Below are 15,404 nucleotides of genomic sequence, written 5' to 3'. Positions count from 1 at the left end.
TTTCTTTTAAAGATATTCTGGAGTGTGTACAATAATATCCCTCCTGTCACTAGCCTGCCTTTGAGATGTAGTTACCATTTAATGAGAGGAGAGAGGCGACCACTCTGGTAAGTGTCTCACCTTAATTTGAGGTTAAGGTGGGAGGGAAATGATGGTAAACCTCATCAAATACTTACTTCGTGTTGACTTGGAATGCCACAGCACTTTTCTCCAGGTGATGCTGGATAGTGATTATAGCTATTACTTAATTATGGAATAAGCCCTTCACCTTGGGCTCAGGATCATGAGAAGGTTCTCAATGCCCCTCTGCCAAGCGCCCGAAGTGTCTCCACCAAGAGGTCCTCAGCAGTGCTCTCTACAGGGTGTTGCATCAGTTGTTCAGTAATGACCCCGGCAGGGGAGTGAAAAAGCTTGCAGGCCGGTGGGAACTCAGGGGGACAGATGTGGTATCCACATCTACTGATGGTTGAACAACGACCATAGCACCTCAGACCGTCTCTGGATGGACCCCTTAGCGTGGAGTTGACCATGGCTCAGGGCCCAAGGGAAGGTATCCTCCTTCAGTAGCTGGTTGTAGCGATGAAGGTGGTTTGCCTAGGCTGGAGTCCCAGTTAGTAATAAATCCGTATTATGTCCCTCAACTGTTCTAAGTTATGTATTCATTAATAAAATGAAAATGTACCTCAACTCCTTTGGTAGAAAATGACAAGAACCTAACATGAGAAAGAAAATTAGATTTTTGGCCCTTATAACGGAGAAGTCCACTGGGCAGGGCTGATTTTTGGCAGAACTGGGTGCTCAAATGTTATGAGGAACCTGATGCTGTTCATTGATTTACTCTGCTTTCCTCTGCATTGGTTTAATTTCCAGCCTGTCCCATTTGTGGTGGCAAAATAGCTCATAACAGCTTGTGTTACACCCTACAAGGATGTCAGCATCAGCACTCACTAGCCCCAGTAGAATGGCATAGCTGGCTCTCATTGGCTCTCGTGGGTCACCCCTTCCATCTGTAGCTAGTCACAAATGCTAGAAGAGGCAGTGTTCTCTTGGCAAACGTGGGTCACAAGTCCACCTTTGAAGCTAGGGTGTGGAATCATCCCTCTCTCAACGGGTCTGACATAAGAGTAGGGTACAGGTAGCTCTGTAAAGCGAAATTGGGATGCCCTTAGCAGAAGAGGAAGCAGATGCTAAACAGGGAAACACAGCAAATTCTCACCACAGGGCTGGGTCTCCTAATAGACCCACAACACAAGGTTGGTACGAGAATCATACAAGGTGATGCCATGATTGTGATACTGAAATGTAAAGGCCTTTACACGAGCATTTATATTAATCTGTCCATCCCCAGATGATCTCGGGAACCTCTCCTCACCACCTCCTTGAGGAAGAGAACCTAGTGTCCCATCACCTCCCCTGCCCTCCTGGTCACTGAATTCCATTTTCTTCCCTCCCAACCCCCTTCAGCTTCTATTTCTAGTCAAAGGACCAGGAGAGAGTTTATTGAAGAATACTGGGGGTTTTTTTTTGTTTTCAATGTCATCTGTTGTTAAAGTAAATGTATGTAGAACCACTTAATCCTTGAGTGTAACTTTAGATGTTGGTCTTTGATCCAGGGAAGAGGACAGTAATGCAAAGGGTGGCGTATGGAAGATGAAAGTGCCCAAGGAGAGCACGGTAGGTTCGTCCTGTTCTTTCCTAGACCTGGCTACGCTTGCAAGTGTCGACTGCAACGATGAGCATTAATTTTGTGCTTTTCAGATGGTCTGCCTGGTGGTGTCAGAACAGAACTGGGGGTGAGAAATTCAGTTCTGACTTGGGTGATTTTTTCTGACTTACGCTCTCCCTTTGAAATTATGTTATTGTGCTTCTCTATAGAAGTGGTGGAATGGTTTTACTGTGTTCTGTAGTCTGAAGAGCTAGATGCCTGTAACCTTTACAGAAAGCTCCTTATCTCTATGGGGATCCTTTCCTCAGCAAGTCCTAATGAACATGTAGAAGTTCGTTTACATAGCGAGAAGCAGGGCTCTTCCCACCAAAGGCTCATCCCTCCTCCAATGGGGGCTAAGTGGTTCTGAGAATAACCATGGTACAGAGAGGGGATGCTGGGGTGGCCTCGCATCTCACCATCCTTTGGGATTTCACGTGAGGCTATGCCAGCCTCGCTCTGGCGCTGATGAGAACCTAGTTGGAAGGATGGCCTCGTGGGATCCTGGTTTGCAGTGGCCAAAACTCAGAATCCTGGGTTCCCAGGGATGGGCTCTGATTCATCATGCTGACTGAAGATGAATGTTCAAATCTGTTCCTAAGCCCTGGGAAACCAAAAGTCTTCTTTGAAAATAGATGAAAGGGCAAATGCTACCCATTCTCACCTTTTCATGGTTTCTTTCATGTGGATAAGCTCAAAGCATTGAAAAGTCTCCAGAGACCCATAGGCTTGAGCTGGAGTCATTTCCCTATAAGCACATACCTGAAGATATTGCCAGATTTATTTCTTAAAGACACAAGTATCAGTCAAGATGTGTACCTCCAACGTTGTCCTATTTTTTGGCATACATAATAAAAAATGTGAGAGGAGCAAATAACAGATCATGTAAGTAAGGCTTATGAATCCGCTCTGTCCCCCTTAAAAAGGAGAGAAAGCAGAGAATATAAGAGAAGAGAATGTAAGTTTTTTTTTTTCAATTTCAGTAAGAACAAGTTTTCCTTTCATGTTATTTTCTAACACTAGACTTTGAATTCTAGTAGAAACATTCATGATGCCAACTTTCAGTGAAGACGGGCTGAAAGGCACATTTTTCCTGTCTGTTGTTAACCCACTTGCCCACATTCAGTCACAGAGAAGAACTCCTCATGTCTGTACATGTGTCCTCTTCTGAAACAGTTCGGCGCATGCTTAATTGTCAACGAGTGGGAGTCTGGTAGGCCAGCCTCGTCTGAATTCAGAACACTTCCTCTCACTCCCTCACTTTCTCTCTCCAAACAGTGTAAGAGACTGAAATTGGGACAGACAAAAAATGGAAGGGATGATTTCGAGATAGGAGACAAGTAGACCAGAAGGGAGGGGCCAGGAAAGAGAAAAGAAGATCCTCCTTGAGAGGGAGAGGTCACAATGGTTAAAACTGCTGTTGTCTTGGTGAAAAACTCAGCTATGCTGCTTTCAGCTCCTTAGGACGTAATACTAAACACTATTAGCACCGTGGATTTGTACAGAGCCCTGGCACATGGCTATTTGTGGGATGGTTGAGTCCTGCGATGGCGATCACAGTGCTCAGTCCTTTGAATGCACTTAGTGACTGATTTCATGGTCACAGCCCTGGGAGGTCAGCCCTGTTACCGTTCCCTGCTCACCTATGGAAACTGATGCTCAGAGAGGTTGATAACCTTCAGTGTTCTTTACTGTGTAACTTTTGGAGTACCTTATAAACTACAAGAAAAACAAAGGAAAGGGTTTTGAAGAGAAGGCTTTTACTAATTGTGCTCAAATGTAACCAGCTGATACATTATAAATCCAAGAGTGGTAAAGAAATCAGAAAATTATAAGTCATTTGAAAGCATTTTTCCCCATTCCTTGAACTTCGTCAGGTTTCCACTAGAGATTAGCTTTGTGTTTCTGGACACAAGATGTGTGACTTTGGATCACTTGTACCTTATGTGGAAAGTTATTTGTCAAACAGTGCGATACCTGCCCCTATTGTGAATGTTCACAGCTGTAATGTGGAGAAGTCTGTGGGCGCCACGTGTGGGCATGGGGAGTATGTGTGGAGTTGCAGAAAATATGACTTGTTTAGTTCTGGAGATAATTGTCTAAAAATATATATGTGTGTTGTTTTCTCTTTTTTTTTTCTTTTTCTTTCTTCTTTTTTTTTTTTTGGTTTCTGTTTTTTGTTTTTTATTCTTTTCCCATCCCAGTCCACAGTTTGGAAAGAGTTGTTGTTAGCGACTATCGGGGAGCAGTTCACAGATTGTGCTGCTGCAGGTAAAGAAGCCACAGCTCCAGCCATCTGCTCACGTGTGCTCGGCATGTGCTTATTCCTTGCAGAAGTCTGTTTTTGTGTGTTTGACTTTTCACATGTTTTGAAGTTGTCTATTTTGTAACTGTGAAGGTACTTAGGTTTTTTTTACGTGCGTGATTGTGGCATTTAAGTGTTATATGTGTATATTATATGTATATACGTCTGTGTATATGCATATGTATTTTTCCCTCATAATTCATCTTATTAGTATCTGTGACCATCTGTCCAAAATAAATACGCAGAAGAAAAGAAAACTTGGTATTAATTGGGCTCTTAACAGAACTGTGGTTGGTTTCCTAGTCCAGTTCTTCCAGAAGGGAAAAGTGCCTTTGGTGTCTAGTGAAGTTTGTAGTTAGGAAGACACAACTCTTTCTGTCCCTCTCAATCCTTTTCTCCTTTCTCCTGTCCCTTTCTGAGTCTGCTGCTCAAAAAGAGTGATAAAGGTAGGCAGGGTACACCCAGCACTGTAACCCGACCCCCCTAAGTGAGGCTAAAATATAAGGTCTTCAGGACTTTGGAGACCACTTTCAAATATTTAGTCAATTTCTGAGAGCCCCTTTGAGTGCATTTTTATTTTGTTTTGTTTTTTGTTTTTGTTTTTGTTTTATCATGAAATCACTCAAAGAGGGAAATTAAATTGCTTGTTTAAAGTTTTATTTTTCTTGGGTAGTTCTTTCTGGATGCTTCTGAGGTAACATTAGACAACATTTTTCCTGTTCAGCTTCCAGTTAATATTTGTTTTTAATAACTTGGTATTGACTAATTTGCCCTCAGACATCTTGGATGGTCTATCTTTAGAAGCCCTTGTAAGCCTAGCCCGTGTGATGGCAACTTTCAGATTCATCTCACTAGTGGTTTCAATAATTCTGCTGTTGTTTGGGTTTCTTCTTACACCACTTTTTTATTTACTTAAGACAAAACTGGGGTTAAGATGAAATTGTTTTAAAAGCACAGATTCCTTCTGTTTTAATAGGGAGTGGTTAGCAACTTCACAATATGTGGCCAAAAATACGTCCTATGTATAATTATAAATACAGAAATCCCTGGGAGAGGAAGTTTTCTGTATGAATTATTCCTGTTTCCAGAACCAGGGAAAATTATCTAAGTAATAATAAATAGCCAGGATTAAGTAAAGAAGATCCTTTGTTCTGTGGTTGACTAAGGAGACAAGAACACCACCATTAACCATTAGCTCTTCCATTAACCTGGCTCTGCCACTTGAAGCAAGTCAGCTAATCTTTCTGGGCTTCACTTCCTCTATCTTTAAACAGTGGCTCCTCCTAGCTCTAATGTCATATGCTGCCAGCACCCTAAAATAATCAGGCTTTTTTCGGTTGACTCTGCTTATGAATATTACGTTTGCAGGTGGATCTGCCTGTACATATGAGTGGCAGCCTTTTTACTACGCCATTTCTAAAAGTGCTATGCTAGTATAGTAGGCTATGCCAAGTTACCAAAAGCCAAGCCAAACTGCAATGTGGACAATTGGTCATACTCAGCATCCATCAGTTATAGCACCCTCTGACCAAAAGCATAGAGGTGGACAACACTGAAAGACTGGGAAGGCCAAGATTTTCCTAAAAGTCTCATCTAGTGACTTCATGGCCATTCTTGAAAGTAGTAAACTGAAAACCTTCCCTCTTCACTTGATGACTTAATGTGTACATAAAAGTTAACATTGAACTCTAACAAGTATATTTTGAAGGTGTAAATTAAAAAATGAGAAACCTGTACATAAAATAAATTTTTTTGATGGAATAATAAGTTCCTGTCAGATAGCCATGATCAGATACTATTTTTTGTGGAATTTTTTTGTTTAATTGTGACATATATACAAAAAAGTACACAAGCTGTAATATGTATACATTGATAGATATTCACAAAGGAAACAGATCCCTGTAACCAGCATCCAGATCAAGGGGCAGCACATGACCCACCGCCCTCCCGGAATCCTGCCTCGTCCCCCCCACCCCAAGGTGGCCGCCAGTTGACTTCCAACACCATAGGACTGATTTTGCCAGTTTCAAACATTTATGTAAATGGAATCATTTAGTGCCAAATCATACTCATTCAGCCATGATCAAATTCATTTAAAAAGAAAAGGGACAGAGGGAGGGAGAGAAGGAAAGGAAGGAGGAAAGAAAGGAATTATTTTACTGCAGAGGAATTCCCTTAGTAAATAGGATGTGCTTACCTAAATTGTATATAAATATTAGAATGTTTCAACGTCCAGAAGACAGTTGGAAGAACTGATGACAGAAATATTTAGATTTACAGATTTACAGCAAATTAGGCAAAGCATAGTCATTAAAGCAACATTTCCTAATTTTGATGCTTACCTTTCTCGTTCTACTTACTGATGCTGAGTACACACAACAGAGCTCACCCCACATCTTTAATATGTACTGACCATGTAAACCAGGAGTCCAAAGTCTACTCCTGTCACTTGGCTGCAAATCAGTGTCCACAGAGCACATATGCTGCCTGGGAGCCTGTGCTAGTAAACAAACCTTACGTATCCAACCACTATTCCCGAGGATCTACAAGGATTGTCTGGATCACAAATCCAAATTTAGTTAAAAAAAGAAAGATCTACATGAATTCGTGTGGGTAAATGCTTTAATGGGTATTCCCTGAAGTGCTGTCAGAGCAGAGCCACACTGGGAAGGTATTCATATTTACTCTTCCTTTATCCACAGTGCTAACAGATGGTCCTTGGGTCCATAGACCACAGTTTAAAGCCCAGTTGCAGAAGGTGGAGGCTACAGAGAAATACTCGAGAGCAGGAAAATTGATAGGAAAGGAGACAAGCAAACCCGAAAAAGCAGAAAGAGCAACTGGGATCACACTGTCCGGGCCCAGTTAGTGTTGGGGCAGGTGGTGCTAACCACCCTGAGACACCTGAAGGCTTGGCAGGAAGTCCAGAGAAACACTTGCTGTTCTTAACAAAGAGAGTCAAGCACCGATAGAAAGTTCATTTGAGTTCACTTGGCTTCCAGAGGGCAGAGTCTTGTACAACTCATTTGAGAAAAAGTCCCATCAAAACAGTAAGAAATAGTCAAAAAGCTTTGGTAATATGTTAAAAAGGCGAAATTACTTATCTGGAAAATTTGCTTGGCTGGAACACTTTGTTTATCTAAGTCCCTGGTTAAATGTGATGTGATTGCTACAGCTTTTGCCCAATAACTTGCTTTTTGTCCAATAATTCTCCTTAGAAACAAGTATTTATTATGGGTTCTCTTGTGCCACCTCCTTTTTACAATCTTGGTTTATAACGTACAGATACAATGATAAGTATGTAAAAACAATGCGGGCAAACTTGAAGCTTTCACTCATGTCTTCTTCCCTGCCTTCCCCTTAGATGATGAAGTGGTAGGAGTGAGCGTGAGCGTTCGGGACCGAGAAGACGTCGTCCAAGTCTGGAATGTAAATGCCTCCTTGGTGGGTGAAGCAACCGTTTTAGAAAAGATCTATGAACTTCTGCCCCACATATCTTTTAAAGCAGTATTTTATAAACGTAAGTGCTTCATTTCCAGTTATTTCCTTCTAGATAATTCTTTCATACTTTTAAAAATAGAAACTGTGTTGCAAATGAGGGGAAGGCAGAATCACTTGAAATTCTATAATCCAGAAAACATTTAAATAAAATACATTTAAGTGTTTTTTTAAAAAGCAAGTTCAGTCTCAGAAATTAAAATGAGATTTAATTGTCTCTTAAATGCATGGCTCAGAAAAGGAGATACACATTGTATTTATTATTTCAGACATTTAAACCTGACCTTACGTTTGTCATTCTCAGAAAAAAAATTACCTTCTATTTGAAGCAATAATAACAACAACAAAAGTTATTGTATGGACTGGCAGGTAGATATTCAGTCATCCCTTCATGAACAGGAATTTATAATGTGTAGCATCTGTATTTGTGAAGGAACAGTTCTGAGCATGGGTGATTGACTGTTCTCCTGAAATGCTAATGCATCCTCATTGCGGGTGACTGGGACACAGGCCTAAAAGAGGAGTCATGCTCAGTGCTGAAATGTTAGCAGTATGAACAGGTATGTGGACCCATTGTTTCCATCATGATTCATGTTCATTGCTTTTGTGTGCTCTCTTGAAAAAGTCATTTTTGTCATAATGAAAACAGCTTAGTGCTATTAAACCAATGTTTGGTAGATCAAACTTCAGGTTACACTTTCAACATAAGTTAGAGTGAAGGATTGACAGCCCTACGCATGTATGATAAATTTTCTATTTCCCAAACTGTTCCAAGAGTCAGTAACCCACTTTTTTAATGACTGTAGTTCATTGAATATCAGATGCCCTGGATGATAAGTATTATTTTAGTATTACTAAGAAAGAAAAATAAAAGGCTCCCAATTAAACTATGACACGGTATTGATTCCAGGGGTTTTTAGATGTGGACTGTGAAGTGGGGGGAATACATCTTAGACTTGCTAAAACACATTTCATTTATTGTTTCACTTTTCTCAACCCCTTGCCAAAACAGAGGGAAAAAAAATCCAATTGTGTTTCATGATTGTCTTAGCATGGTGGCGGGTATAAAACTAAGGCTCTCTCTAAGGAGCCACACAGCACAGACCACACAATTTAGGTTTTAGCAGTGAGACTGACCAGGCGCTGCAGATGTCCAGGAGGTCCTCCACTTCTGAACTGGAAATGAAAGTTTAAATACAAGAGACAGATGGTGCCACTGCAGAAGGCGCTTACTGGCGGTGTGGTGTGGCAACTGCACATCTGTAGATACCATTTCCATTCCTCAGGGAACACTAATTGTGTTTTCACTCCAGATATTAATTGAAAGGTCACTGAGGGTCTTTTCTTACTACTCCACAAAACTGACCGCAGCAGACACTCTGGAAGGAAGTGTGTTCCATTGCCATTTATGAACGGGGCTAAAAAGTTCTTTCCTGCTTTTGAACCAGCTCCACATGTGACTCAAAAGAGAAGAGCAGTTTGGAACGTTTAAGTCAGACACTCTGGATTTTTGTCCCATTTCAACAGTGTGACCTGGAGCAAGTCACAGTGTATCATCCTTTCATTTTCTCTGTAAATGGTGAGGAGCTTGGTCTGAAATGATCTCCAAGGTCCCTTCTACTTCAAAATTATATGATGAAATTTCTAGGTATTGTGTTGATTGGCAGCAGGTTCAACACATGAGAGTTTAATTCGATAATCAGGCCACAAAGCGCGGGGCTGATTTTAGGGCATCCCATCAGGTGAGACTAAAGGATGAGTCCCTGCTTAGCTGTTGTGATGGGCAGGAGACAAACTTGGGGAGAGGTTGCAGTTTGGCCAGTTGAGTCAAGCAGAATAGGCGCCCTAAAGCTAGATGCCACTGTGAGGTTTGTGGGTGCTGCAGAACTGGCTACGGTCTCAGTAGAAACCCATAGTTGAATGGAATAAATTCACATTTAAAAACTCAAAGATTATTCACATAAAAATTTCAGTCAGAAAAGAAGAAGCAGTTCTCTTTATTTTACATAAAGCAGGCAGTCCTTTTCTCAGTCGGGTCATATACCACGAGCTGCAGAATTGATTTGGAAAAGTGAAGTTTGGGCAGGAATCTGATCACAGCGTGAAGAACGGTCGTAGCGTGAGTTAAGTTAGAAATGGCCAGCTCCACACTTTTACTGTCTTGTTAATAGGATCTTGGTGGAAGTATTCGCACATGTACCAGAGCCGGGTGACATGGCAGATTGCCATGTAGAAAGAGCTCTAGCATATTGTTGAGGCTTCTAGCACGGTGGGTGAGGGGAGGGCTGCCGATAAGTTATATGTGAATTGGATAAAGATTGGTTATTTGACTGAGAAACTCCCAGTGTATAGAGACCCCCCCCCACCCCACAAATGCTGTTAGGTTATTCAGAGCAGCTGAATGACATGTCTTTTCTGACCTGAGAATTGTTTAGAGCAGACGTTGGCAAACTACAAACCTCAAGCCAAATCTGCAGCGCGTACACACACCGCCTGTTTTTGTATGGGCTTCAGTTAAGAATGATTTTCACATTTTTAAATGGTTGGGAAAAAATCGAAAGAAGAATTACAACACATGAAAATTGTATGAAATTTAAACCTCAGTGACCACATGTGTATAAAGTGTATCGGCACTAGAACCGCCTATCTGTGTGCCTAGTGCATGTGGCTGCTCCATGTGACAGTGGCAGAGTTAATGACTGGCAGAGACCCTGTGGCCGGCAGAGCCTAAAATATTTACCCCATGCCTCTTTCCAGAAAAAGTTTGCTGAGCCCTGGATTCCAGCGTTTCTATCTTCCCTTTCTGCCAAGGCTTACCTGAGGTAGACGGAGCTTCCTCTGCTCCCCAGGGCTCTCCCAGGCCTGAATTCTCTGATCTGCTGTCTCCACGAGCCATCCAAGTTGCAGCACGTCAGTGTCTCAGCTACGACCGCCCCACCGTGTCCCTCATTCTTATTACGAATCTTTGGACAGTCCATATGTCCTGATTTTGTAATATGCAGCTCAGCATCAACATGAGCTCATGGTTCTCCATTTGACACAGCAGCACTGTATATTTTATTGCAGAGCAGACCATATTTTCTTCAGTGTCTGCCCTGAAAATCTTTCTTAAAAGGAAACAAAAAGAGAGCAAAAAACCAACATAAGTGAAATATTTGCAAAGGTCTTCTTGTGAGAAATGTTCAATTAAATCAGTTTGGATTACAGGCCTCCCTTAGGAGTTCAGCCAACCAGAAGTGATCTGCGGAGTTACAGGTGTCCTTCTAAGGTTTTATCCTAGTGAAGAGCAGGGCGGGGTGAACATCCAGGATGAGCCTTTAGGGAAGATGGTCTGTGCCCCACCCCGCACCCCACACTAGTCTGAAGAATTTAGTCCGTATTAAACCCAGAGAATTGGGAGAGGATAAGAGGAAATGGGCCACCCAACGTGTGCCTCCAAGGACACCGTTACTGCTGGTCCGGTCACGGGGACAAAGCACTGGATCCTGAGTCACCCTTGGCTTGTCAGACCCAAGCAATGGAGACTTGTCCACTTGAGAGAAGGGAGGCTGCCCTTGCTTCATGGTGATAGTTAAACAAGGTCCAGAGAGGAGATTTTCAGTCTTGGCCCCTTTGCCTTGGAGGAAATGTTATGTATTTCATAGGTCTCCCCATTTCCCACTTCCACTTTTTAAAGTTTTAAATCTTTGAAAAGTATTTTTGATAATTTTTATTCTAGAGGTTTTAATTGTAATTAGTAATTTTGCAAGCCAGACAATAGAGCTGGGGAAAAACAATCATTGGGCAAAATAAAAGACCCATCAATTTTATGAAACTTCATGTCCCACAGAGGGTGTTCAAAGGTGGGGAGACATAATTGTCACCACCCTTGTGTTGTTCTTTGTTTTTATTTTTATTCCATTTTATTTTTCAAGATAGGCTTGTGAATGGCCCATCTTGGTTAACATGAGGCCCCTGCCTACCCATGCATTCTGTGGGGTGCGTTTTTTCCCTGCAGCATTTGCTCAGAGCCCAACATACTCTGTTCATCAGCTTGTTGGATTACTCATCGTCTCCAGCACAGCAAGAAGAAACAGGCAACATGCCCATTGCTTGTTTATTCCTTGTTTTAATTTTCATTATTACGTTTCTCAGGAAATGCTCGCCTTAGCTAACAGTTACTGGCACAAAAAGGTATTTGAGTTCTTGCCAACATTTGGGAAAACTGAATGAGATGCCTTAGAGAAGGGTTGCCCCATCCTTTGCTTAAAGTTTTCTTTCCTTTTTTTCTTTTTTTTTTTTTTTTTCTGTCCTTTAGCCCATGAAGAGCATCATGCTTTTGAAGGTGGACGTGGAAAACACTAATTGCACTCTGTAAAGAATTCTTTGTGCTTTGCTGATTGGTTTTGGAAACGGTCTTAACAGGAGGGACAGTGAAGAGAAGACTTGCCGAAGTCCGATGCTGGTCAATTTAGAGTGGGTTTCTGTCCTTGCAGATTGGGCAATTAGGGCTCAAAGTGGCAGGTGGGGTGTGGGAGATTGTGTGGGTTTCTACCATCATATTTTTTTTTTATTTGCTTTCTAAATGTTCTGTTCACTCCAATTTTTTTTCCCCTTTTAAATTCCTTATTCGGTCTAATTATTGTTTTCTACACTCCCCTTTCATTGAGGCACAAGAAATGGGTTTCCCTTTAAGTAGCTCTGCTGTACCTAGTTAATGAGAAGATGCATAATCATGACAATACTGCTTTTGAGAAACCACACTGTACTTTGAGGAATACTAGCTGGTGGAACCTGTCTTGATTATTTGTTGTGACACATTCCTATGTACTATGCACTGGGCATTGTTTTTTCTGTCCCAGGGAAAAGAAAAAACATACTTAATCAGATTTTGCACTGACGGCACACACATCTTTTATTTTTCCTTTTTAAAACTTTATTTATTTATTTATTTTTAGCTATAAAAGGAAAATAATAGTTGGGTTGCCTAACATGTAAACTATAATCACAGTTGATAAATCAGGATATAAATCAAACGCTAGGTTTTGGATTCTATGAATATATTTCTAACCAGAATTTCATTTGGCCTTTCCAAAGGAAGGTTTAAGGGGTAGCAAGGGATTCCTCCAAATAGGAAACCTTATATTTCTGATTGAAAAAGGAGGCAATATTTTAATTGTCTGAATCAAGCTTCTCCTGTGAGGAAAACCCTGCATGTAAGGGTTTCCACGTCAATGCATGTCATTTCCGGTAATCGGCAGTCCTCCAACCCGGGACTGCCTGCCTTCCATTCAAGAGCAGGAAGTTCAATCTCATTTCCAGGATGAAAGTGAACACGCACAAAGTTGAACTTCGAGTGCATTCTGCTCATCTTAATTCTTTGGAACTGTTAATACATCACCTACTATGTTGCCAAAGAAACACTGGTTTGAGAAGAAGCAGAAGCCTCCCTGAGGAGCATGGAGCCATGCTCAGAATGTGCACCCCCCTTCCCGCGCCCCCAGCTTTCATCTGAAAGGGCGGGGCCACTTGCAGATTCTTCCCGCTGGCGTGTCTGTGGAGTCGCAGCCAGCGCCGGCTCAGACAGTGCAGCCAGGGCCCCGCGCTCAGACCTCCCTGGGTCCGGGATCTCACGTTCCTCTTGCAGTGCCAGCAGAGACCGGTGGGCTGCTTCAAGTCCTGCCTGTGTGTGCAAATAAAAGTCTTCTTTCAGACATTTTAAAGGACTTTCAATAATATCTATTTTTAAAAGCTGTGCCCCTTCACTTGCATTACTACTTGCACATCAACCATAATAGCAACGATCAGTTTTTTAAAAAGGCTTTGTTTCTAAATTTGAGTTTCTTCAGTGATTTCAAAATGAGGCATAAGGATGTCAGACCCATTTCCCAAAAGCTGGAACTTATTTAACTTATTTAACTTATTGTGCTAACATCCAACTTGTTTTTAAATTATTCATCGAGGATTGAAAAAAGGTATTCTGGACATGAATTAAAATTCTTTTTTATAATATAACTATTTTTCTGATAGATTAGAAAAAGGATATAATTGAATTACCTTCATTATAATTGTCAGATATATTCCATAATAAGTGGATTTTGAAGTATTTTTATTTTTGAACTTTATTTAAAAGCATTGTGATGACATGTTCAACTTTTGCATGTATGTAGCCTTTGAAGTAAAAATAAAATAAATAGGAATGTTAGGCTCACATTAATGTCTTCTAGTTTCTGTTGTTTATGATCATGAAACATGGCTTAAGACACAAAGTAGATTTTTGTCCCAGAGAACTCGTGCAACTGTTTCTGACCCTGTGGAAAATACCAACTGTAAGAAGGATTTAATTTGCCTAAGTTAAGAACCTATCATCTAAATTGCTTTAAGAGAGGATTTTGTCAGATTTTGCTTTGGAAATTGTTCTAATTGAATTTTTAGTTCATAAGAGACGCTGAATGAACTAAGCTGATTTAATCAGTTAAAAAAAAAACCCTCTCATTACTTTCTTGGATTAAAGAATCCAATACTCTTTTAAGATCCCAGGGAATATTTTGTGGATCATGTGACTTTTATGTTAGGGCAGTGTACTCATCTCGACCGCTGCTGGGGAAAGTGAGATGTCTCAGTAGAATCCTATTTTGTTTTTGTTTTTCAGCGAAGTCCTTGCAGGTGCAGCCTATACTCTCCACACAGAGACACACAGAAACCAGAGCTCGCTTTCTTGTCTGTAATTCCTCAGGGTCTGTGATGCAGAGGCAGGGACTCTGAGACCAGTGTGCTTTTCTCCTCCCATTACTCCCCAGGTTGTCCGAGCTCGGGGCTTCTTACATCAAGAAAGTACAGCTGCTAAATGCGGAGGAACAATACTCACTTCAAGTAACTTGCTTGTATTTCAATTTGCTTTTGCAAGCACTTCCTGAAATGCTGACTTTCTCAGTTTGAAGACTGCATTTCCGTACACCCCCGCCACTTTTTCACATTTCTGAAATGAGAGTGTAGTTTACAGTGAACATGTATACTTAACGTAATGTGGCTATTGAATTCATGGTACAACTGACAGGGGAAAAAACACGAAAAGAATAACACAGCTCTAATAAACCTTAAATGAGTTTAACTTGACTCTAACCTCAGCTTTCTTCTTGAATCTAGCTCATATCTACATCATGTATCTATTTAGTCACAAGACTTTATATTCTAAAGAAACTTGGAAAAAAATTAGGTCCACTAGACACAGTGTAATATCTACCAACAGGACCTTCACCAAATCTGTTTTTTGTTAAAGGAAATGGGGCTAGCTGGGCACAAATGTCTGCAGGCTACATCCTCCTCCAGGCTTCCTTAAACCAAGAACACTCAAAGTCTGTCAGCCTAACCCCCCAACAAGTCACCCCAATCAAACACTAATTATCTGATCCAGTCTGGCCCCTGATAAGAATGTACAGAATCAGACGTCCTCCTTACAACAGTTCCCATTTCTCCCTCTCACTCTCAGTGACCACAGCAGTGTTGCAGTTTGGTGTTTGAAAATCATCTTGGTAGAGAACACCCTTTCGAGCTTACACAGGGCTGACAACGTTTGGAGCGGCCACATGGTGGCGCTGCCCTCCAAGCCGGCGGTTCTGGCTCCGCAGCGGAATTTCTCGAGCTCTGCTTGTGTAATTAAGAGTCTACTGCATTTTGCTCTTATAATTTTATAAAAATTAGATTCTACCAATAGAAGTTTAGCTCTCCTACACCTAATAAAAATGTGTCAAAGACAGACCTCTCCAGATGTTGATTTAAAAAACTCTCAAATCTTAGGATCTCATTGAGCCTAAAAAGCACTTACGAAGAGAAAGAATGAAATAAAGTAACATGTAGAAAATATTTCTTCAAATATTGTACCCAAAGGGGGGAGTTAAATTACGGTTTGATTTTTTT

General features: G+C 41.1%; 1 protein-coding gene across 7 annotated transcripts in view; it reads left to right on the top strand.

The window, feature by feature from the left end:
- The window catches only part of EIF4E3 (eukaryotic translation initiation factor 4E family member 3), a 109,673-nt gene that overhangs the window by 80,818 nt on the left and 13,451 nt on the right, over window positions 1-15,404 (top strand). For 4 of the 7 annotated variants that reach the window (XM_074313293.1, XM_074313294.1, XM_074313292.1 and 1 more), the window contains 5 exons: window positions 13-107; window positions 1,614-1,674; window positions 3,910-3,976; window positions 7,375-7,530; window positions 11,806-14,609. In XM_074313293.1, the coding sequence (XP_074169394.1) occupies window positions 82-107; window positions 1,614-1,674; window positions 3,910-3,976; window positions 7,375-7,530; window positions 11,806-11,852 (357 nt within the window). In that variant the 5' untranslated portion in view covers window positions 13-81 and the 3' untranslated portion in view covers window positions 11,853-14,609. The other 3 variants (XM_074313290.2, XM_074313291.2, XM_074313288.2) reach the window with 3 other exon arrangements.

Source organism: Rhinolophus sinicus, chromosome 5 (assembly GCF_057876585.1).
Source record: "Rhinolophus sinicus isolate RSI-liver-muscle chromosome 5, RSI-T2T, whole genome shotgun sequence".
Taxonomy (NCBI): domain Eukaryota; kingdom Metazoa; phylum Chordata; class Mammalia; order Chiroptera; family Rhinolophidae; genus Rhinolophus; species Rhinolophus sinicus.
This window is presented reverse-complemented; position numbering and strand designations above follow the sequence as displayed.